General features: G+C 44.7%; 1 protein-coding gene across 2 annotated transcripts in view; it reads left to right on the top strand.

Moving 5' to 3' along the window:
* Window positions 1–8,698: 8,698 nt before the first annotated feature.
* LOC121550019 (M-protein, striated muscle) overlaps window positions 8,699–23,657 on the top strand; it is a 51,409-nt gene continuing 36,450 nt past the window's right edge. Inside the window, exons 1-6 of one of the 2 annotated variants that reach the window (XM_041862079.2) lie at window positions 8,699–8,866; window positions 9,640–9,855; window positions 14,670–14,801; window positions 14,943–15,117; window positions 21,235–21,392; window positions 21,756–21,848. In XM_041862079.2, the coding sequence (XP_041718013.2) occupies window positions 9,692–9,855; window positions 14,670–14,801; window positions 14,943–15,117; window positions 21,235–21,392; window positions 21,756–21,848 (722 nt within the window). In that variant the 5' untranslated portion in view covers window positions 8,699–8,866; window positions 9,640–9,691. The remainder of the gene's footprint in view (window positions 8,867–9,639; window positions 9,856–14,669; window positions 14,802–14,942; window positions 15,118–21,234; window positions 21,393–21,755; window positions 21,849–23,657) is intronic. The other variant, XM_041862080.2, reaches the window with a different exon arrangement.

Genomic DNA, 23,657 nt, shown 5'->3' with positions numbered 1-23,657 from the left:
GCACAGGAAATGCAGGCCAAACCAACTTCGGGAAATGGGGAGGACTTTAGAATTTCTAAATTATTTATATTTGTATTCAATTATGTTTTCCACTGTACAATAAAACAATACATATTTAGATATTTCTTTAATGTTTTTTGCTTTGACTATACACAATTGATGTAAATGCTCGTGAATCAGTTCATTTTTACTTTGGTATACCCCCCACTGGAGTTAATGGTGTTTTCTCAAAATACATTCTTGAGATATGCCCAAATACGGAGAAAATAAATGCATCTTCCTGTGCCTAATCATGAGTAAGATAACATTGCTATAATTTTCATTATATTAAAACTCGGATTTCCTTCATTTCACAAAACATATACAAAAATACAATGATTATAGCTAAGCCATGTTCAACACTAGTTGAGCCCCCCTCCCTTGTCATAGGCCAAAGGAACAGTAAACATAAATCATTATCCCTAATAGTGCTATTTAACTATTTAATAGTTTGGTTGTTCAAGATATGAGCTATTGCTAGTTTACTACTATGATCCAATAACCATCTTTTTAATTAAAAAGGAGTGCATTCTGCCTGTTCCCAAGAGAGCTGGAATGGTTCTTAGTTTGTTGAACAGGATAACACTCTTTTCATCACCAAGTTCAGCAGATGGGAACCAATACAATGGCAGGAATTAGCAATGGAGAACTCATCTTGAGACCATAATGTGTTCATGTTTACTGAGAGGAGAGAGGGTCGCTGCTCCAAACTGGGATGACGAGGAGAGCTTATCATGGTTTAACATTCACCAAAAAACAAGCTCTAGGCTATGTCTAAACAAGTAACAACCATATATATTTTCAAGGATTTCTGGGATCCATGAAGACAAACAATAATATTAACATTTATAAAAATAATAGTAAATCTCTAGACCATTAAACCAATACGAACACACTTGATTCAGTTCATTAATAAGCCATTGATTAGTTACTTTAGTGTGTTTCTGCTGGGCTAGAACAAAGGCTGTGCCTGTCTGACCAAAATCAAAGAATATTGCCTGGAAACATGACCTCATACTGCACTGCCCATATTCAACCACTTGAGGGTACTAGTCTCATAGGGTGGACTAAAACAAAGTGTTCATTCATAATCACAATCGATCAACTTCTAGGAGTTTCACAGAAGACTAGCCTGAAATGTCTCCCGAGTGGCGCAGTGGTCTAAGGCACTGCATCGCAGTGCTAGCTGTGCCACTAGAGATCCTGGTTTGAATCCAGGCTCTGCTGTAGCTGGCCGCAACCGGGAGACCAATGGGGCGGCGCACAATTGGTCCAGCGTCGTCCAGGGTAGGGGAGGGAATGGCCGGCAGGGAGGTAGCTCAGTTGGTAGAGCATGGTGTTTGCAACGCCAGGGATGTGGGTTCGATTCCCATGGGGAGCCAGTATAAAAAAATAAAATAATAATAATAATAAAATAAAAATACAAAATATATATAAAAACAATAAAAATATATGTATGCACTAACTGTAAGTCGCTCTGGATAAGAGCGTCTGCTAAATGACGTAAATGTAAATGTAAATGATTCTGACTCTCCACGATCTAACACGCCCACTCCTACCCAGTTGTAAGGGCCTGGTCAAAAGTAGTGCACTATATAGGGAATAGGTTGCCATTGGGAACACAACACATGGTAGTGCCATCCGACCATCCCTCTGATTTACTGCAGGTTGTGATATGATGACGTCATTAGACCACACTTTTATCACATTCCTGGCTGGGAAGGCACTTGAGCTTACAATGGAAGCGTGGATACTTTTTTTGAGGAAAATATCCTCCATATGAGTTATGATCGCCACGCTGTCAGGTAATTGGGGTTTATCTTTAGATTAGAGTAAATTACTGTACGTTTTAGTTTAAACCCTATTGAAAAGCAACCCAATATCCTTTGATGTTCAGTCACACAAAGACAGCTGGTCTTTTGTTATATTGTATGTACCATAGAAATATGTGATTCAATATGAAATTCTATGGTAAATGTACCTCCATAAGTGTCTGATTGGTCAATGTTCTCTCTATCAGTAGGAACTACTGAAGATACCAAAAAATGCATTCATGATCTGTATTCTGGAAATAGCATTATGAAGATGTTTGTATAGCGATGCAAGGAATAAGGCATAGGCTAAACATGGATGACCTGTCTTGGAAAGTTGTTCACGTAAAGAAAGAATCACAGACTAGTGGTCTTATAGTGTTTTGTGTAGTCTGTAAAATCCTTCATCGCCTCATAACAAAGCAGGAGCATTAGTATTCAATCACTACTCAGAGGACGTCACATTTGTCAGTTTCACATGCAGGGTCAAAAGGCTATTGACTGCAAGGAGTAGGGCTCCACCCAGATTATTAAACGATGGGCATGTACTCTCTCTTTCTCTCTCTCACACGCACGCACACACAAACACACAATGCTAACTGGCATTTGTTATATGTGACACAGCATCGCTATACTTAGTCACAGACACAGCTGAAGCTCTCTAAGATATTGTGAGGAGCCAAGACAACCGATAGTGAATAATAATATAATAATATGCCATTTAGCAGACGCTTTTATCCAAAGCAACTTACAGTCACATGTGCATACATTTTTACGTATGGGTGGTCCCTGTCACAGTTCCCTCAGACAGAACCCAGAAGCAGACCAGGACAAGGAGAGTTGAACGAAGGTGAGGGTTTATTACAGATTCAAAAGGTGCAGAATAATCCAGGGAACAGAGCGGGCGGCGTGGATGAGTTGTTGAGGGTGCAGTTGTTGGTCCAATGATGGCTCGGCAGCCGCCGACCATCAGGCAGAGGTAGGGTGAAGGTTCCGGACGAGTGACTGTAGATGGAACAAAAACGGAGGTAAGTAAACAATAGACCAACAAGGTACAAAACAACAAAACTAACGCTAGAAGCTCTAGGACTGATACACTGATAAACCTACTGTTCATGGCTAACGATCCGGCAGGAACTGGATGTTCGGCCAGAGCCTAAGAAGGGTGATGATCAGGACCAGGTGTGCAGATTGCTGATGGGATGCAGGTGCGGAAAACAAGAGAGCTCCCCGAGCGTTCCCGAACCCTCGGGAAACTGGAGATCACGAACAGGAAAAACTAGTCACCAGACAGGACCCGACTCAGACTGCCGGGATCGTTACAGTACCCCCCTCCGACGAACGCCACCGGGCGGACTTCCCGGAGCGCCAGGATGGAGGCGGTAGAAATCACTGATGAGGTCAGCATCTAGGACCTGTCGCCGCGGAATCCAACTCCTCTCTTCAGGGCCATACCCTCCCAGTCCACGAGATACTGAAACCCCGGCCCCGCCGTCTGGAATCCATGATGCGACGCACCGTGTAGGCAGGACCACCTCCGATCATCCGAGGAGGAGGAGGAGGAGGCGGAGGAGGCAACAGAGGACTGAGGAAGACAGGCTTGAGGCAGGAGACATGAAAGGTGGGATGGACTCTGAGCGTCCTCGGTAGTTTGAGTCGAACTGCCACTGGATTGATCACCTTCTCCACCACAAACGGACCAATGAACTTCGGTAACAACTTCCTAGACTCAGTCCGTAAAGGAAGATCCCGTGTGGCCAACCAGACCCTATCTCCGATGGTGTAGGTGGGAGGCCTGGAGCTGATACCGGTCCGAAACTCTAAGGAGTGCCTTTCTGGCCCGATGCCAGGTCCGGTGGCAACGACGAATATGGGCCTGAACAGAAGGCACTGAGAGCTCCTTCTCCTGAGAAGGGAACAAGGGAGGTTGGTAGCCATACAGGCACTGGAAGGGAGACATACCAGTGGCAGATGTAGGGAGAGTATTGTGGGCATACTCAACCCAAGGCAACTGAGAGACCCAGGAGGTGGGGTTGGAAGAAGCCAGGCAGCGTAGCGTGGATTCCATCTTCTGGTTGGCTCTCTCCGCCTGACCATTAGATTGGGGGTGAAAACCAGATGTGAGACTGACTGTAGCTCCAATGGCCAAACAGAAGGACTTCCAGACAGCAGAGGTAAACTGAGGGCCACGGTCGGAAACGATATCACTGGGCAACCCGTGGACCCTGAAAACCTCCCTAACCAGGATCTCGGACGTCTCCGAGGCAGAGGGAAGCTTGGCAATTGGCACAAAGTGGGCGAACTTGCTGAATCTGTCCACGATAGTCAGAACGACCGTGTTCCCCTCAGAAGCGGGCAACCCAGTGACAAAGTCCAGGGCCAGATGCGACCATGGTCGCCGGGGAGTAGGAAGGGGGTGAAGTAGTCCAGAGCTGGGCCGATTGGTACTCTTATTCTGCGCACACACTGGACAGGCAGCAACATAACCCCGAGTATCCTCGGCCATGGCAGGCCACCAAAAACGTCTGCGAAGAAACGCCATCGTCCGAGCCACGCCAGGGTGACAAGCCATCTTGCTGGCGTGGGACCATTTGAGGACCGCAGGACGAACCGACTCCGGCACAAACAACCGACCGGGTGGACCGTTACCGGGACCGGGCTGCGTCCGAAGAGCGCCATCACCTCCTCCTCAATCTTCCACCTAACAGCTCCCACGACGCAGTTCCGGGGGAGAATTGTCTCGGTCTTGGACCCACTCTCCTCCGTCTTGGAGAACATCCGGGACAAGGCGTCCGCCTTGCCGTTCTTAGATCCAGGTCGGAACGTCAGGACAAACTTGAATCGTCCGAAAAACAACGCCCACCTGGCCTGACGGGAGTTGAGACGTTTAGCCGATTGCACGTAAGCAAGATTCTTGTGGTCAGTCCAGACAATAAACGGTTGCTCCGCCTCCAACCAGTGGCGCCACTCCTCCAAGGCAAGTTTCACCGCGAGAAGCTCCCGGTTACCCACATCGTAATTCCTCTCCGCAGGCGAAAGGCGACGAGAGTAGTAGGCGCAGGGATGGAGTTTACTGTCCGTGGAGCATCGCTGCGACAGGATGGCGCCAACTCCCACATCAGACGCGTCCACTTCAACGACGAACTGACGGGCCGTGTCCGGTTGAGAGAGAATCGGTGCGTTGGTGAATCGCCTCTTCAAATCCAGAAACGCTCGATCCGCCTCCGGATTCCACTTGAAGGTCCTGATACTGGAAGTCAAGGCAGTTAATGGAGGCGGCCACACGGCTGTAATCCCGGATGAATCTGCGGTAGAAATTCGCAAACCCCAAAAATCTCTGGAGCTGCAATCTCGCACCGGGCTGGGCCCATTCCAGAACCGCTCTAACCTTCTCCTGGTCCATCCTAATCTCTCCCCTGGAGATGATGTACCCGAGAAAGGATGTCGTGTGGGCGTGAAACTCGCACTTCTCGGCCTTCACGAACAGGCGATTCTCCAACAATCGCTGCAGAACCTGCCGGACATGCTGGACGTGGTCGGAAGGTTCCTTCGAGAAGATCAGAATGTCATCCAGGTAAACAAACACAAAGAGACCGATCATATCTCTCAGGACGTCGTTTCACCATACTCTGGAATACCGCTGGAGCATTGGTCAGTCCAAACGGCATCACCTGATACTCGAGTGACCCATCGGTGTATTGAAACCCGTCAACCACTCGTCCCCCTCTCTGATCCGGACCAGGTGATACGCATTGCGTAGGTCTAGCTTGGTGAACACCGTAGCACCCTGTAAGGAGTCGAAGGCAGAACTCATCAAGGGCAGGGGATACTTGTTCTTGACCGTGATGTCATTCAACCCCCCGATAATCAATACACGGTCGAAGAGAGCCATCCTTCTTACCCACAAAGAAGAATCCTGCCCCCAGGGGTGATGACGAGGGACGAACGAGACCAGCAGCTAGGGACTCCTTGATGTAGGTCTCCAACGCCTCACGTTCAGGTCGGGAGATACTGTATAACCTTCCCTTGGGGTAGACAGCTCCAGGGAACAGGTTGATGGCACAATCATATGGTCGGTGGGGAGGGAGTGACAGAGCCTTCTGCTTACTGAAAACTTCCCCCAAATCGTGATATGTCTCGGGAACCAGGGACAAATCTGGGGGTTTAGCCTCAATCACCTGACTGGGAACCGAATGGGGGCAGGCAGTCTTGAGACAGTTAGCATGACAATCAAGGCTCCAACTCGTTACCTTGCCCGTCACCCAATCGAACGTGGGATTGTGTTCCTTCAGCCAGGGGTATCCAAGGACCAGAGGAACATGGGAAGACGGCAGAATGAAGAATGAAATCATCTCAGAATGATTCCCCGACAACCGCATCTTAACCGGTTCAGTCCTCATCGTGATACGTGCCAGACTACTGCCGTTCAGAGTGGTCGCTTCAATGGCTTCCCGCAATTGCTCCTTGGAAAGCCCCAGCTGTTCCACCAACTCGGCATCAAGAAAGCTTCCATCGGCACCTGAATCGATAAAAGCGTTAAGCGCTAAGCTCTGATTCCTGTTCACAAGGGTAGCCGGGGAACGGGGTCTGACAGAGGTACTGAGAGGTTGAAACTGGCTCGCTAAAAGTCCTCCCAACTTTAGCGAGCCGGGCAGTTTGACGACCGCCGGGAACAAGTGGAGATGTAATGTCCCGAGCTACCACAGTAGAGGCAGCAGTTGGTCTTACGTCTATGTTGACGCTCCTCCTTGGTTAACCCGTGCCGCCCCACTTGCATGGGTTCAGAATCGGGAGAGCGGACCTCTCCACTAATCCATTGTGGTGGAGAATGATCGACGTGTTCTGGTCCACCACCCGACCCGACTGGGAACTGAGAAGCTGATCGATTGGACGGACCCCATTGCTTCTCCCTCCTTCGCTCTCGGACTCGATTATCCACCCGAATAGACAAGGCTACCAAGCTGTCCAGGTCACTAGGCTCCGGATAGGAGATCAACTCATCCTTGAGCTGCTCCGACAGACCCTGGTAAAAGGCCGCTTGCAGAGACTCCTCGTTCCACCCACTCTCCACCGCCAACGTCTTGAACTCGATCACGAAGTCGGCCACGCTACGAGTTCCTTGGTGAAGCGAAAACAGGCGCCTAGCTGCGTCCCTCCCTCGGACGGAATGGTCGAAGAGCTTCCTCATCTCGGCCGTGAACCCCTGGTATGAAGCCATGCAGGGATCCTGTCGTTCCCAAACGGCTGAAGCCCACTCCAGCGCTCGACCACGCAGCAACTCAATCACAAAGGCTATCCTAGCCTTGTCTGTGGCATAAGAGTAGGGCTGTAGATCGAACACTAATCCACACTGCATAAGGAAGGAACGGCATCTTCCCAGCTCCCCTCATATTTATCCGGCGGCCGGAACCTTGGGCTCACGGAGGGACACAACTTCAGAAGCGGCAGGCGAGATGGGTGAAACGGTAGTGGGTCCTCCACCGGACACTGGCGTTGGTTCTGGACCTCCGTCAGACCGGTAGAAAGGTTCCGAACTGACAACGCGATCTCCTGTAGTACCGTGCTATGATGGCCCAACATCTTCTCCTGCTGGGTAATGGCATGGCGAACAGAGTCCAGGTCCGCTGGGTTCATTACTGGCGGATCGTTCTGTCACAGTTCCCTCAGACAGAACCCAGAAGCAGACCAGGACAAGGAGAGTTGAACGAAGGTGAGGGTTTATTACAGATTCAAAAGGTGCAGAATAATCCAGGGAACAGAGCGGGCGGCGTGGATGAGTTGTTGAGGGTGCAGTTGTTGGTCCAATGATGGCTCGGCAGCCGCCGACCATCAGGCAGAGGTAGGGTGAAGGTTCCGGACGAGTGACTGTAGATGGAACAAAAACGGAGGTAAGTAAACAATAGACCAACAAGGTACAAAACAACAAAACTAACGCTAGAAGCTCTAGGACTGATACACTGATAAACCTACTGTTCATGGCTAACGATCCGGCAGGAACTGGATGTTCGGCCAGAGCCTAAGAAGGGTGATGATCAGGACCAGGTGTGCAGATTGCTGATGGGATGCAGGTGCGGAAAACAAGAGAGCTCCCCGGAGCGTTCCCGAACCCTCGGGAAACTGGAGATCACGAACAGGAAAAACTAGTCACCAGACAGGACCCGACTCAGACTGCCGGGATCGTTACAGTCCCGGGGATCGAACCCACTACCCTGGCGTTACAAGCACCATGCTCTACCAATTGAGCTGCAGAGGACCAGTATATGAATATTGAACATTGGCACAATATGAGACAGAAATTACACAATTTATTCCTTTTTAAGATGAAGTCCAAGTTATGGGGTCAGCCCAATAAGATTGATCAGAGTAGTATATAGGGCTGCCATGCAACCAGAAGTTCAGGTGTCAGGCTTAAAGTGACCTTTCTATATGTGAATATCATACATTGACAATAACCTTGATAGTCATTAATACATCTAAGGTCTGCTGTAAGAGGAAATACCCATGTTTAAATACGAAATGTATAAAGTAATCCATTAATGGGACACTGATAATGAGTTGGGCTATACTCTCTCCAATAAGTGGTGTCAAAAATACAGTAACACTGACTAATGATGACAAGCTACAGATTTGTTGTACAGTAGGCCTAGTCTAAAATATAGGCCAACAGGTAGAGAGGGTCATTTTTGACATTGCAAATAGTCGCACTCGTCAATGACCAACATATTCAAAAGTCACCGGACTAGGTTGGGTCTGCTGCTCTCTCCCTAGAGTTGTGATAGCTTCCCTCTGCTCTGCTCTCGTCTATATTTATCGGGCCTCCACGCCATAAAAGGACGTAACTGCGGTTTGGCCATTCCATCGAGTGCCAATTTTATTTATGTTGTGTAGACGGCTGCCTTTCCTCTGCTACCGCACCTACCTGCGGCTTTGCCTGGATTTCAAACTTCGTTGACTTACACCTGGAGTTGGATCACTTTTTCCTTTGCTTTCAGCAGTTGGTGGCTTTTTGGGCCTAGGTAAGTTATCTCGATACGAATAACTGATAAGATTTCCGCTTCATCAACCAAATAGAAGTAACCAGAGGTTATTTTTTGATAATTCGTTGTTGAATATTATGTTATGTTTAGTGTGCATTTTGATGGTGTGATTGTTTGCAATGTGAATCCTGTTCTATGCCAGCCTCAGGCGCACACTGCAATTTGGAATTCCAGAGTCACAGGCTCTTCTCATGTTAAAATCATGCCATTATTAGATAGAACAACTACTGAACCAGTGCACCTGTTGCCCTCCACTCATGTCAGTTAACATCCTATGCCTATTGCAGTTTAGAACAGCCATAAAGTATTTTCAAAACAAAGAAGTCTGGAAATCCATTGATTTCCATTAACAGTAAATAGGCCTAGGCTACATCAATCAAGTTATTTGGAAAAACTAAAAAATATTTAAATTCTACATCTACCGAATCAATTTGGCTAATTTTACTATCAGAAAAAGTTGTGCATTTTATTCCTCATCCATTGATGTTGATAGTAAGCTACACTTGAGTTGTGTACAGAGCATGAAGATATTGATCTGGCACAATCATTATAATTTCCCCCTAATCCAACAGAGACAATGAAGGTCATGACCTTTCCTCTGTGATTATATCAAGTAACATAATACAATAACAACAATTATCATCAAGACAAATTGTAAATGAAACCAAAACATTAAACAACTAATAGCTTACAAAAGGTCATTTTGCAGCAATGCTTTAACTGTATTGATCAAAACCATTCTCAAACACTAGCTAAGCAGACAGGCAGGCTACAAGAGACTCTGTGCCAGGAACACCGTGCAGGATGTCTGGGTCCATACCTTTCTACCAGAAACAGCACCGCCACTATGATCGTGACTACCGCAGCAAGGAGGTGGAGTCGGCTGTTAGCCAGTACCAGTCGAGTAGCAGCAGCTATGCCACCCGCAGCAGAGCCAGTGCCAGTGCCAGTCTCAGTGCCAGCAGGGGGTAAGGAGGAGAAGGATGCCCTGCAGTACAGTAGCTCTGGCTCATATCCATGCATCCCATCCATACTGGTGTCAGAAGATGGCCCTGCTGCCCCTGTAACCCCATCACCAACCTTACCTCCTATCTCATACTTCTGTCAACTTTTCCCATGCCATCCATGGCCTCCACATCAGTCGGTCCTGCTTAGTAACCATCATTTCTCTGCTTTAAATGATTCTTCTTCCACTTCCTGCTTCTACACCTGCAGTATTAAGGTGTTTGACCACTCCCAGTAACATTCTCTAACCTTATCTCTTTTCTCTAAAACCATTCCATAAATATAATATGTCTGTGAATCCTGCATGAAGTTCCAAGTAGTCCTTTATATAGATACTGTGCATGTCGGTGTCTGTTGCACACTGCCCTGTCTGCTTTTGAACTAATGCACTTTTTCTTTTAAGACAACCTTCTCCTAGTTCCCACTATAGTTCAGTTAACCAGAAATAGAGCATCTCACATTCACATTGACTCTGTCGTCATAAATGTTTGATGCAGGCTGGGTGTAAGCAAGCTTTAAAGGAATGCACTGTGTTGCATAATGCAGTGTTATGCTATAGGCCTATGCCATGGCCTATAGACTGAAATAGCATCCTGACCCGTGCATACCATGTCTCTGGGAATGTGAGCTGTAGTGTAGATTCTCTGCCCTAGTTCTCTAAACCCCAGTTTTAATGGTTTCCTTTCTTGAGGTCTTGTTTCCCTGTTAAGATGTTTTATTTTGTTCAGCCAGTACCTCCATTGGGGGCTTCCTCTCGCACTAAACAACGATGCTATTTTGCGTGAGTACGTAAGGCTTTTTAGCATGCTTCTCTTAGAGCCTTGTAGTGCATTGTGATCTGGAGACATGGCTGAAGTTGGCTATGAGTTGAGGTCTTGTTTGGGGTCAGCAGCAGGTAGCCTAGCGGTTAGAGTGTTGGTCCAGTAACTGAATGGTCAATGGTTTGAATACCCGAGCCAACAAGATGAAAGATCTGTCGATGTGCCCTTTCGCAAGGCACTTAACCCACATTTTCTCCAGGGGCGTTGTACTACTATGGCTGACCCTGTAAAAAAACACATTTCACTGCACCTATCTGGTGTATGTGACAATAAAACATATTTTTGGGGGGGAGATTGCATCCACCTGTGGATTTCCCAGAATTGTTGAATGCAGTGGTCATTAATGTCTTTCAGTGGGTCGTTATTTGCTCTTTGAATTGTTTTATTTAAGGAATTATCGATGAGATATAGGAGTATTTACAAGACTATTCTGGCAATCTATGGACGGCCTAACAACAGTGGTTGTGATTGTATTGAATCACGTGTTGAAATGTTGGCGGTCTCACTCTTAGGAACACCTGCCATCTCTAAATACACTGGCCTTGACAGTGTGCATAGGAGGTCAAAGGGTTTCTGTGGAGCTAATGGTCCCTCATTTGGGCCTTTATGGTTGAACCTCATGCTGTCAGGAATTTACCCAGCTTTCCCTGCCTTTGGGTTAGTGACACCATTGGTCGAACCATAGTACTCTACCTTGTCGCATAGAAATGTCCCTATGGCATAGGCATAGGGAATATAAATGGTGCATTGACAAGACGGATTCAGAAGCCTCAGTAAGAGACATTTTCTCCCCTGTTGATTTTGAAATTGAATAGCCTTTTGCTGTTTATTATAGTCTGATGGTGACATAACAAAAGTTATGAACTGGAGATTGTCCTGGTATTGTGCAGACATACCAATTGTTCCATTAGGAATACTCATTGAATGGGGATTACCTTTCATGCATTCCCATTCTGCAATAAGAGCGATCCTTATCGTAATCCGTCTACATTTATTTATTGATCCTTATTTTACCTGGTAAGGTGACTTATTCTCTTTTACCGCAATGACCTGGAGAAGAGTTACGGGGGGAGGAGAGGGGATAAATGAGCCAATTGGAAGCTGGGGATGATTAGGTGGCCATGATGGTATGAGGGCCAGATTGGGAATTTAGCCAGGACACTGGGGTTAACACCCCTACTCTTACGGCAAGTGCCAGGAGATATTTAGTGACCGCAGGGAGTCAGGACACCAGTTTTCACGTCCCAATCCGAATGACGGCTGAGTGTTTTTCCAACCCTGATTCTATGACTGATACTATGAAGTGGTATTCTCAGGGGTCTTGGAGGGGCAGGGTGGGGAAACAGTTTTCCTGTTCCATAGTTGTCGGTGTTCTGTTGCCTTTCCTCTTTGTTTTTACTCTGAGCCAGACGCTGTGTGGGGATGGAACCCCTTCACCCCTCCGTTTTTACACCCACTAGACTTGTCACCGCCTCCCTTCCCAGGTCACCAGATTTTACAGGGGAGTAATATAGATTCTACATATGAGTGACATACACTGAGTTTACCAAACATTAGGAACACCTTCTTAATATTTGCCCTCAGAACAGCCTCAATTCGTTGGGTCATGGACTCTACAAGGTGTTGAAAGCAATCCGCTGGCCCATGTTGACTCCAATGCTTCCCACAGTTGTGTCAAGTTGTCTGGATGTCCTTTAGGTGGTGGACCATTCGTGATACACACAGGAAACTGTTGAGCATGAGAAACCCAGCAGCGTTGCAGTTATTGACACAAACCGGTGCGCCTGGTACCTACTACCATACCCTGTTCATAGGCACTTAAATATTTTGTCTTGCCCATTCACCCTCTGAATAGCACACATACACAATCCATGTCTCAATTGTCTCAAGGCTTAAAAATCCTTCTTTAACCCGTCTCCTCCCCTTCATCTACACTGATTGAAGTGGATTTAACAAGTGACATCAAAAAGGGATCATAGCATTCACCTGGATTCACCTGGTCAGTCTGTCATGAAAATAGTAAGTTTTGTACACTCAGTGTACATTATATGCACACACAGGAGATACATATGGCTCCATTTCATATTGTCTGGCAATTGTTTTGTTGCCTATAATGCAGTGTACCGTTAATTACGTGTTGATGTACACTACTGGTCAAAAGTTTTACAACACCTACTCATTCATTGTAGAATCAAAACTATGAAACAACACATATGGAATCATGTAGTAACCCAAAAAGTGTTAAACAAATCCAAATATATTTTATATTTGAGATTCTTCAAATATCCACCCTTTGCCTTGATGACAGCTTTGCACACTCTTGGCATTCTCTCAACCAGCTTCACCTGGAATGATTTTCCAACAGTCTTGAAGGAGTTCCCACATATATTGAGCACTTGTTGGCTGCTTTTCCTTCACTCTGCGTTCCGACTCATCCCAAACCATCTCAATTTGGATGATGTCGGAGGATTTTGGAGGCCAGGTCATCTACTGCAGCATTCCATCACTCTCCTTCTTGGTAAAATAGCCCTTACACAGCCTGGAGGTGTGTTGGGTCATTGTCCTGTTGAAAATCAAATGATAGTCCCACTAAGCCAAAACCAGATGGGATGGCGTATCGCTGCAGAATGCTGTGGTAGCCATGCTGGTTAAGTGTGCCTTGAATTCTAAATAAACCACAGACAGTGTCACCAGCAAAGCACCCCTACACCAGAACACCACCTCCTCCATGCTTTACGGTGGGAAATACACATGTGGAGATCATCCGTTCACCCACACCGGGTCTCACAAAGACACAGCGGTTGGAACCAAACATTTCCACCGGTCTAATGTCCATTGCTTGTGTTTCTTGGCCCAAGCAAGTCTCTTCTTCTTATTGGTGTCCTTCAGTAGTGGCTTCTTTGCAGTAATTCGACCATGAAGGCCTGATTCACGCAGTCTCCTCTGAACAGTTGATGTTGAGATGTGTCTGTTACTTGAACTCTGTGATGCATTTATTTGGGCTGCAAATGACTGACCTTCATGTCTTAAAGTAATGAAGCACTGTCGTTTCTCTTTGCTTATTTGAGCTATTCTTGCCATAATATGGACTTGGTCTTTTACCAAATAGGGCTATCTTCTGTATACCCCCCTACCTTGTCACAACACAACTGATTGGCTCAAATGCATTAAGAAGGAAAGGAATTCCACAAATTAACTTTTAAGAAGGCACAGCCGTTAATTGAAATGCATTCCAGGTGACTACCTCATGAAGCTGGTTGAGATTATGCCAAGAGTGTGCAAAGCTGTCATCAAGGCAAAGGGTGGCTATTTGAAGAATCTGAAATACAAAATATATTTGGATTTGTTTAGCACTTTTCTGGTTACTACATGATTCCATATGTGTTATTTCATAGTTTTGATGTCTTCACTATTATTCTACAATGTAGAAAATAGTAAAAATAAAGAAAAACCCTTGAATGAGTAGGTGTTCTAAAACTTTTCACCGGTAGTGTACTTGTGATAATCAATTTGGTGCAACCTAAATAATGGTTGTGTTGGGTGTTTGGTTTGTAGTGTCAGGTGTGTGGGTTTTGAGCTGAGAACCCTTTGTATTTTTGGAAGGATGAGGATGTCTGTGTATCTTCCCTTCACCTACTCTCCTATGACCCCCAAGTTTCATTTTCATTATTATTATTATGTTTAAAGAGTTTGATATATTAAAACAAGTTCCAAAACTGCACGCTGGTGACGACAGACGATCGACTTTGTCTTAATTCTATCTTATACTTTGTCATTGCAGACATGTCATTGCAGCTTAACCCACCTAAGCCACCCTCCTTGTTGATGATTAATATACCCCATAATACAACCTTTCTCCTCCTCATCCAGCCCTTCAGATTACATTGACATTAACTTTGATGTTATTACACTGTGTTAGGTTGACATTGCTGTATTGACACTATCCTGTGTCTTAGACTTAGTGCATCATACTCTGTGCTGGAGGAGAGCAGACTGAGCCCAATCCCCAAGAGAGCCAAGCCCACCTACCTGGCTATGGACCAAAAGAACCAGATCATCGGCTATGTAGTGCCCATCTTCAGGGGCAGGTAAACTAGTCAACGATCTTTGAACCTTAGTGATGTGGAGAAGCCAGGGACATTTTGATATCAGTGAGTGGTTCTGACCAATGACCATGAAAATGACCCCACTGCCCACTCTCCTCCCTGGCTTTGCTCCCCCCACCTTAGTCAGGAGTATGCCAGTGGGCTTTCAGATACGGAGGAGGCCCGGCTGAAGGAGAGTACTGGATATATGGCCCGGAGGAATCTGTTCACGAGTGGGTTGGAGATGGAGAGGACGGAGCAGACGTCTAGGAAGGTGTCCATGCGCGAATCAGCCGAGCGCATCTCCCTGAGCAAGAGGGTTAGTGCAGGAGTCTTTGTGATGTCATAGAGGGCAGTATTCCTTTGCCACATCACATTGAGGAATACAGAATAATACGCACCTTTGTGACATCATAATGGGGAATATTGAGTCTTTGTCATGTCATGGATGTCAGTAGGGCTGCACAATGAATCGAATTCACATCAAAATCGCAATATTGACATGTACAATATCCATATTGCAGAAGCATGCAATATTTTGAAACGCCACTCAGCCGCATGTAACGTACTCTCCTCAAGTATGGGTAGCTGCAGCCCAATATGGCGACCGGAGTATAGGCGAGTGGGTGTGTCGAAAGGAGTGGGTGTATGGAAAGCAAATCAGCGAACGTTTTACGTGTCTGATTAGGCTGCACAGTGAGCCGAACTGAGTTGCTTCTTACTGGGTATCGGTCGTGTTGCCGGCGGTAGCTAACATGGCAATTTTTTCCCTCCCATTATTTTATTTCAAGTAGGATAGCAGCCTACACAAGAAAAAACGAATATTGATAACCATCTAGATGTCACCTTGATACATACATACAGTCTACTAATCAATGGGGAGCAGGGGAGGGCATGAATGGAAACAACACCGGGACACAGTACCCTTCGCTCCAGCTTGACAAGCACTACTGTCCTGCAACGGCGTGGGAAGTTGCTACCTAGTAACCAATATCAGGGGGACAGTCAAAGTAAGCACACGCATACAATGCATGAAGCAACAGTACACCCATCATCAGTACTTTTAATAAAAAATAAACAATCGTCAGTTTTATAACTGAAAATGTACAATTATTTGTGTAAAACTAACAGTGAAGTACAACTCCGACTCATCCTCTGGCTTCAAAACAGAAGTCCAAACCCCCGCGGCACGTTAGGTAAGAAACGTAAGAAAAAAAACAGCTCAATCAAACCATTTAACCTATAGCAGAGTGCTTTTGACACATTCACTCCTTTCCACCCGCCCACTACTATCCTTTCGACACACCCACTCCTTTCCATACCCCACTACTTTCCTTTCGACACACCCACTCCTTTCCATACCCCACTACTTTCCTTTCGACACACCCACTCCTTTCCACACGCCCACTACTTTCCTTTCGACACACCCACTCCTTTCCATACCCCACTACTTTCCTTTCGACACACCCACTCCTTTCCACACGCCCACTACTTTCCTTTCGACACACCCACTCCTTTCCATACCCCACTACTTTCCTTTCGACACACCCACTCCTTTCCACACGCCCACTACTTTCCTTTCGACACACCCACTCCTTTCCATACCCCACTACTTTCCTTTCAACACACCCACTCCTTTCCATATCCCACTACTTTTCTTTCGACACACCCACTCGCCCATACTCCGGTCGCCATATTGGGCTACAGCTACCCCCTGTCACTCAAGCAGCGCAGTTCCTCCTATCTGTTAGATTCAGGTTGCATGCTGTTCTGTTAGGTCAAATGCAGTCAATACATTGGGCGGATTAGATTATGCTGAGATTAGATTATGCTGATACTCGGGCGAAAGCGGGGAGGGAGGAGCGCCATCGAACAGAAATCTGTGCCGCTCTGTCATTTTGTCAACAAGGCAGCACTGTGCATTGTCTAGAAACATACATCTCTTTTCCATAAAATAAATATTTGAATTTTGTAACTCGTTTTCATTGAGAAGGCAGATAAAGCTTGAAAGCAATCACTTTTGCATGTGAAAACACAAAATCCTACTCAATACACCACGTGCTCCTACGTCCCTTTGTTTTGAGCCGACTTCACCATGGGCTTTGAACGGGGCACACAGGGCACCTGGCTTTGGAACCTGTGTAGGGTGAAAGTTGATTGCGTTCGTTTTGGAACCAGGCTAAAATGAATGCAATCAACTTTCACCCGGTGCAAATCATGCCTACACAGGAGCCAGGCGAGATTAATCGAACCCCCCATTGTTCCAAACAAGAATGATGCTGCTTTACACTTTGCTTCTTAATATAAATCATTTTATTTCTATAATTCCAACAGTTCACCGAAGTGTTTGGATTCATATCGCAAATCCAATTGCAATATTTGGATACAAAATCAATGTAGCCCATATTGTGCAGCCCTACAGTAGATGCCGGAATCAGATTGGGGAATACTGGATAATACTCATCATCATAATGGGCTATTCTTAGTTTGATGACTTCTGACTGAACAATACCTTCTCTTGTTACATCACAGAGTGGCATTATTTCCCTCATTGACATCAAAGAGAAGAGTACAGATGTAGGCTATTCATTTGATCACTCTTTTGTTAATTAGAATGTTCCTGCACAGCAGGAAATGCACACTTGTAGTCTATTCACGGTTTTAAAAGGCTTCTAAAGTTAGTAATTTCCATTTCCAAATTTCAGACTTGATTTGCCGTAATGTAAAATGTATCAACCCCTACAAAAAATTGTCCATTAATTTGATCCACATAATAATTCACATTTCCCTTTGCTGCATGATAATTTTCCTGCTGTAGCAAACTGGCTCAAATTAAAGATCCTACATACCAAGTCACAATAATGTGCAGTGCGTTCGATTTGCCTACTGTTGGGGGGGCAGGGCAACCCCCAGCTCCTCTAAAACCATTGTCAACAGCTTGCTGTTTTCAAGGGATTGTTAAATAAATGTTAACTATTTGGTTGTAATCTCATCACCTCTTGAAGAGCATAGTCAGAACTACAAATGTCAGATTATTCCATGCAAAACAATTAGCTCCATCATCAGAGTTATACAGCAAGTAACTGCATGCTTTTCATGATCAGTAATTTAAGATAAGTGAGCGTAGCCTCACAATATCTCTCAATATTGGCCACCATTAATTGGAGATTTGAGTGATAAAAAATAAAAGTGAACTATACCTGGCAAGTATGCGTGGTTTATGTTCATTTCCCATCCTTTGTGGGCTCTGCCTTTCAAGCAGCAGAAGGGCGCATTTGCCGTGGTACTGTTAGCTGATAATGTTTACTTTGCAAGCTACTGGTAGAAATGTTGTACAGTTAGTTGGCTAAACATAGTGGTAAGTAGACCTAACCCACTGGGTACAGACATCAATTCAATGTCTATTCCACATAGGTTTAATTGAATTGATGTGGAAACAACATTGATTCAACCAGTGTGTGCCCAGTGGGTAATGTACTTTTTTCTCCAACCAACGTAGGCCTACCTATCAAACATTATCCCCTTTTTAAACATTGCTTTTAAGAGGGTTTAATCACGATTGCTGCTGACAGACATGATAGGCTACATTGATTAATGGACCACGTCAAATTGGCTAGCTAGCTAATAGGCCTAACAGATCACGTCAATATGGCTAGTTAACAAGCTAACGTTCAGGGGATAAACTAGATGGCTATATCCAAATATTGTTTGATTTGCTTGCCATCTATAGTGGTGATAACAGTAGTCTGACTGACAACTTTACCAGGACGAGGACTTGCCGATGTCAAGCTCTTTCCAAAAGCCTAATGTCTATCGAAGCAAGCTAAATTACACATGTTGTTTGCTTAGCTAGCTAGCTACATCTCAAATGGATAGGCTACCCTCACATATCTGAAAATACATGATAAATTGATGTTTACTGATCAGGAAAAGCATGCAGTTACTTGCTGTATAACTCTGATGATAGAGCTAAATGTGGAATAATCGGAAATATGTAGTTCTGACTATACTCTTCTTCAAGGTGATGATATTAAAACCAAATAGTTATAACATTTATTTAACAATCCCTTGAAAACGGTACGTTTACGTTTGTGAGATCACAGAGGAGAATAATCACTAAATTGCTATAATGGATGGGAATACCGTAAGAAATCCATTAGCAAAGTATCACAGGAAATGTATTGCCACAAGCAATGTTTCATTCCATGGATTCATTCTGCTCTGGTTATTTGAGTCCCTCATTCAAATATTTATGTCAAGGAATATCCTGCCCCATTCACTCAGGAGGATCATAAAAGCTACAGTGTCCCTTGAGTGGGGCACACACTGTATTTAGACTTCTGCCAGCACGTCATGCCACTAAGTGATACAGTTGAAGTCAGAAGTTTACATACACTTAGCTTGGAGTCATTACAACTTGTTTTTCAACCACTCTACAAATGTATTGTTAACAAACTATAGTTTTGGCAAGTCGATTAGGACATCTACTTTGTGCATGACACAAGTAATTTTTCCAACAATTGTTTACAGACAGATTATTTCACTTATAATTCACTGTATCACAATTCCAGTGGGTCAGAAGTGTACATACACTAAGTTGACTGTGCCTTTAAACAGCTTGGAAAATTCCAAAAAATGATGTCATGGCTTTAGAAGCTTTTGATAGGCTAATTGACATAATTTGAGTCAATTGGAGGTGTACCTGTGGATGTATTTCAAGGCCTACCTTCAAACTCAGTGCCTCTTTGCTTGACATCATGGTAAAATCCAAAAAAATCGTAGACCTCCACAAGTCAGGTTCATCCTTCGGAGCAATTTCCAAATGCCTAAAGGTACCACTTTCAACTGTACAAACAATAGTAAGCAAGTATAAACACCATGGGACCACGCAGCCGTCATACCGCTCAGGAAGGAGATGCGTTCTGTCTCCTAGAGATTAACGTACTTTTGTGCGAAAAGTGCAAATCAATCCCAGAACAACAGCAAAGGGCCTTGTGAAGATGCTGGAGGAAATAGGTACACAAGTATCTATATCCACAGTAAAACGAGGCCTATATCGACATAACCTGAAAGGCCGCTCAGCAAGTCACTGCTCCAAAACTGCCATAAAAAGCCAGACTATGCTTTGCAACTGCACATGGGGACAAAGATTGTACTTTTTGGAGAAATGTCCTCTGGTCTGATGAAACAAAAATAGAACTGTTTGGCCATAATGACCATCGTTATGTTTGGAGGAAAAAGGGGAAGGCTTGCAGGCCGAAGAACACTATCCCAACCGTGAAGCACGGGGGTGGCAGCATCATGCTGTGGGGGTGCTTTGCTGCAGGAGGGACCGGTGCACTTCACAAAATAGATGGCATCATGAGGAAGGAAAATTATGTGGATATATTGAAGCAACATCTCAAGACATCAGTCAGGAAGTTAAAGCTTGGTCGCAAATGGGTCTTCCAAATGGACAATGACCCCAAGCATACTTCCAAAGTTGTGGCAAAATGGCTTAAGGACAACAAAGTCAAGGTATTGGAGTGGCCATCACAAAGCCCTGACCTCAATCCTATACAAAATTTGTGGGCAGAACTGAAAAAGCGCGTGCGAGCAAGGAGGCCTACAAACCTGACTCAGTTACACCAGCTCTGTCAGGAGGAATAGGCCAAAATTCACCCAATTTATTGTGTGAAGCTTGTGGAAGGCTACCCGAAACGTTTGACCCAAGTTAAACAATTTAAAGGCAATGCTACCAAATACTAATTGAGTGTATGTAAACTTCTGACCCACTGGAAGAAATAAAAGCTGAAATAAATCACTATTCTGACATTTCACATTCTTTAAATAAATTGGTGATCCTAACTGACCTAAGACAGGGAATCTTTACTAGGATTAAATGTCAGGAATTGTGAAAAAAGTTTAAATGTATTTGGCTAAGGTGTATGTAAACTTCCGACTTCAACTGTACATTCAGTGTTCAAAGAGCATTATCGGATTATGTGTTAGGGGTTATTGGATCCACAAGTAGGTGCTTATGTCCATAGTTATTCAAAGATCATAAATCAATTACTCATTAGGACTGTGACACGTGCATGGAGTCTGCATATGTAAAGAAGACAGAGACTCGAATCCATAACTCGATATCAGCCCATGTAACTTCAATTTGTTTGCCCTTTGATGTCTTTGAAACTTTTGTTATTTGCACGGATATCAAGTTTGGATTCAGCTCTAAGAGATTCATTGCCAAGCAAATGCCTTGTGAATGCTTTGTATTTGCTTCAAGGATGCATCGTCAATGTTTTATGAATTGATGGGGAATGCCTCAAATGTTTTCTACAGGGTTCTGGAGGTATAGTGTTTTACAGTTGCACCTGAGAATGTGTTATTATAAAGGGTCCATGAATGCCGTACGAAGGCTCTATGAAGGTTAAATGAACACGCTAATCCCCAGATCAATGAGAACGAGGAATACCACAAGTGTATGAACAAGGATAGCCTGATGCATGCCCCGGAGTTTGTGATTAAACCTCGCTCCCACACGGTGTGGGAGAAGCAGTGTGTGAGGCTGCACTGCACCGTCTCTGGATGGCCTGACCCACGGGTTGTCTGGTGAGTACTGCACACACACAACACACACACACACACACACACACACACACACACACACACACACACACACACACACACACACACACACACACACACCACTCTGGATACACCTTGACATGACCAACTGATCACTAACACAACACACACCAAATCAATCCCTTATGGCTAGAGCACCAGCAATTGTTGCCCTCTTAATTCTATCGTCATGTCATTGCACTAAATCACCATAGAACCCACTATACATACTTCTCTGGTGTCTACCTAGCTTCTCTTTCTGGTCTCTATCCTGATTCTGATCTGTACTTTTAAACTCTATTTTCCTTCTTTTCATCTTCTCTCCTCCTGTCCTTGTTCCACAACAAGGTACAAAAACAATGTGACAATCGATCCAATGGCCCACCCGGGCAAGTATAAGCTACAGAGCAGCTACAACGTGCATTCACTGGAGATCGACAGGTAGGCACAACCCCAAAGCCACAGGGTCTTTCAGTATGTATCAATCATCTCAGAGTAGGAGTGCTGATTTAGGATCAGTTTTTCATTTTAAATCACAGTGAATTAGATTACATGGACAGGTGGGCCCTGATCCTAGATCAGCATTCATACTCTAAGGGTGCTTTCACACTTGGTTCCTTTCAGCCTATTGTTGTGTACTGAGTGCGGTTTGCTTAAATGTATGTGCAGTGTGAATGCTCCAAAGGAACTCAGACCCCTCAAAAGAGCCCCAAAGTGAACCGAACTGAGACCATCTCTAGAGGTGGTCTGAGTTCGGTTCACTTGAAGTCTGTGGTTCGGTTCCCTTTTTTCAGGGGAATGTGAACACAAAGCTCGCCAAGTCCACTTATAATTATTCCCACACCAAGCACTAGGTTACTGCAATACCGTTTCCCCTGCTATAGCCCCTCATGTTAATGCCAAAAACAAATGTGCAGGTTGGCGGTACAATTTGGAGTACACAATTTTCAATTAAAGCATTATTTAATTTGCAATTATTCTTCTGCCATTTATCCTGTTACCAGTCAATTTTACATGTAAATATAGAATTTTGATTATAATTTGTATGTCTTCTTTTTTAACTAAATGCAAACTATTAGCTTCCACAAAATGTATGTAGGTTCATCCTTGGCTGTCCGATAACAGGTTCTGATGGTATAGCTTGTCCTGCACTGTTTATTTACCCAGAGTACATTGAGTGAATGTTGGAAAAATATCTTGTTTCCTTTCTAAACATAGCAATGTGAATGCAAACAGGTCTCGGACCACAAAATATGTGAAGTTAACTAGCAAAAGAGTCCTCATTAAAAGGCAAGGGCAGTGTGAATACAAAGAGAACTGAGTCATTTAGCATTTTTTCTTTTACCCAAGAGTTCACTTTAAAGAGGACTGAGATCGGTTCTTTTAAAGAAGAATATATGTGAAAACACCTTGACACTTCATACATACAGACCAGGTCTTCTCTCTGTGGTGGCTCATTGCTGTGAATTAACAGATACTATCAAACAACACAGTCATCGCTGGCCATGGTATAATGTCATTATGATGTCACGACCACGTCCCTTTAACACCCCTTCATGGTGTAATACAATCGCCACTCTCAGGAAAGGTCGTGTTAGGCCAGCGTGTGTGGGCAGACTGACAACCCTGGGAATGTTTGGATGAGCTCACACTGTGAACTTGAGGGACAGTGGATTACAGTTACAGAAATGTGATTTCAAATGTGTGAAATCAATACCCCTCTCTGACTCACGCTGTATCTATCGGTCTGTCGGTCCGTCCGTCTGCCTGTCTGTCCATCTGTCAGTGCCCTGAGCTCTGTTAGGTATAGAAAGCTGTTGGTGAAGATAGAGGGCCGATGTTGTATTTTAAGCCATTTCACAAAGGACTAAACACTTAAGTGTCTCGAGCTGTTTCAGACAGAACAGCTTTTTAAGTTCTCTCATAGACTCAAACTCAACCACGCATGTTGTATGTACTAAGCAGTATAGCTAATCAGCCATGGAAAGTTAGATAGTTATGTGTGGTTAGATTCTCTCACGGAAACATGCTATCATACAGAAGCCCATACCACCTGACACATTATGACATCATCACAGTGTCTATTTATTCCCAGAGTATTCCCGGCCTGGAGTTCTGGAGCATTTTACAGTCCCAGCTCACATGGCTGTGTGTTGATTTACATGGCTGAGCGGGGAGGGGTGAGGGTATTTATGTACACGTGAACCATTAGGAGAGAGAAACGTGTGTATACGAGACATTGATTCAGCT

This window comes from Coregonus clupeaformis, chromosome 34 (assembly GCF_020615455.1).
Source record: "Coregonus clupeaformis isolate EN_2021a chromosome 34, ASM2061545v1, whole genome shotgun sequence".
In the NCBI taxonomy this organism is placed as follows: Eukaryota; Metazoa; Chordata; class Actinopteri; order Salmoniformes; family Salmonidae; genus Coregonus; species Coregonus clupeaformis.
Note: the sequence above shows the minus strand (reverse complement) of the source record. Positions and strands in the feature narration are given on the sequence as shown.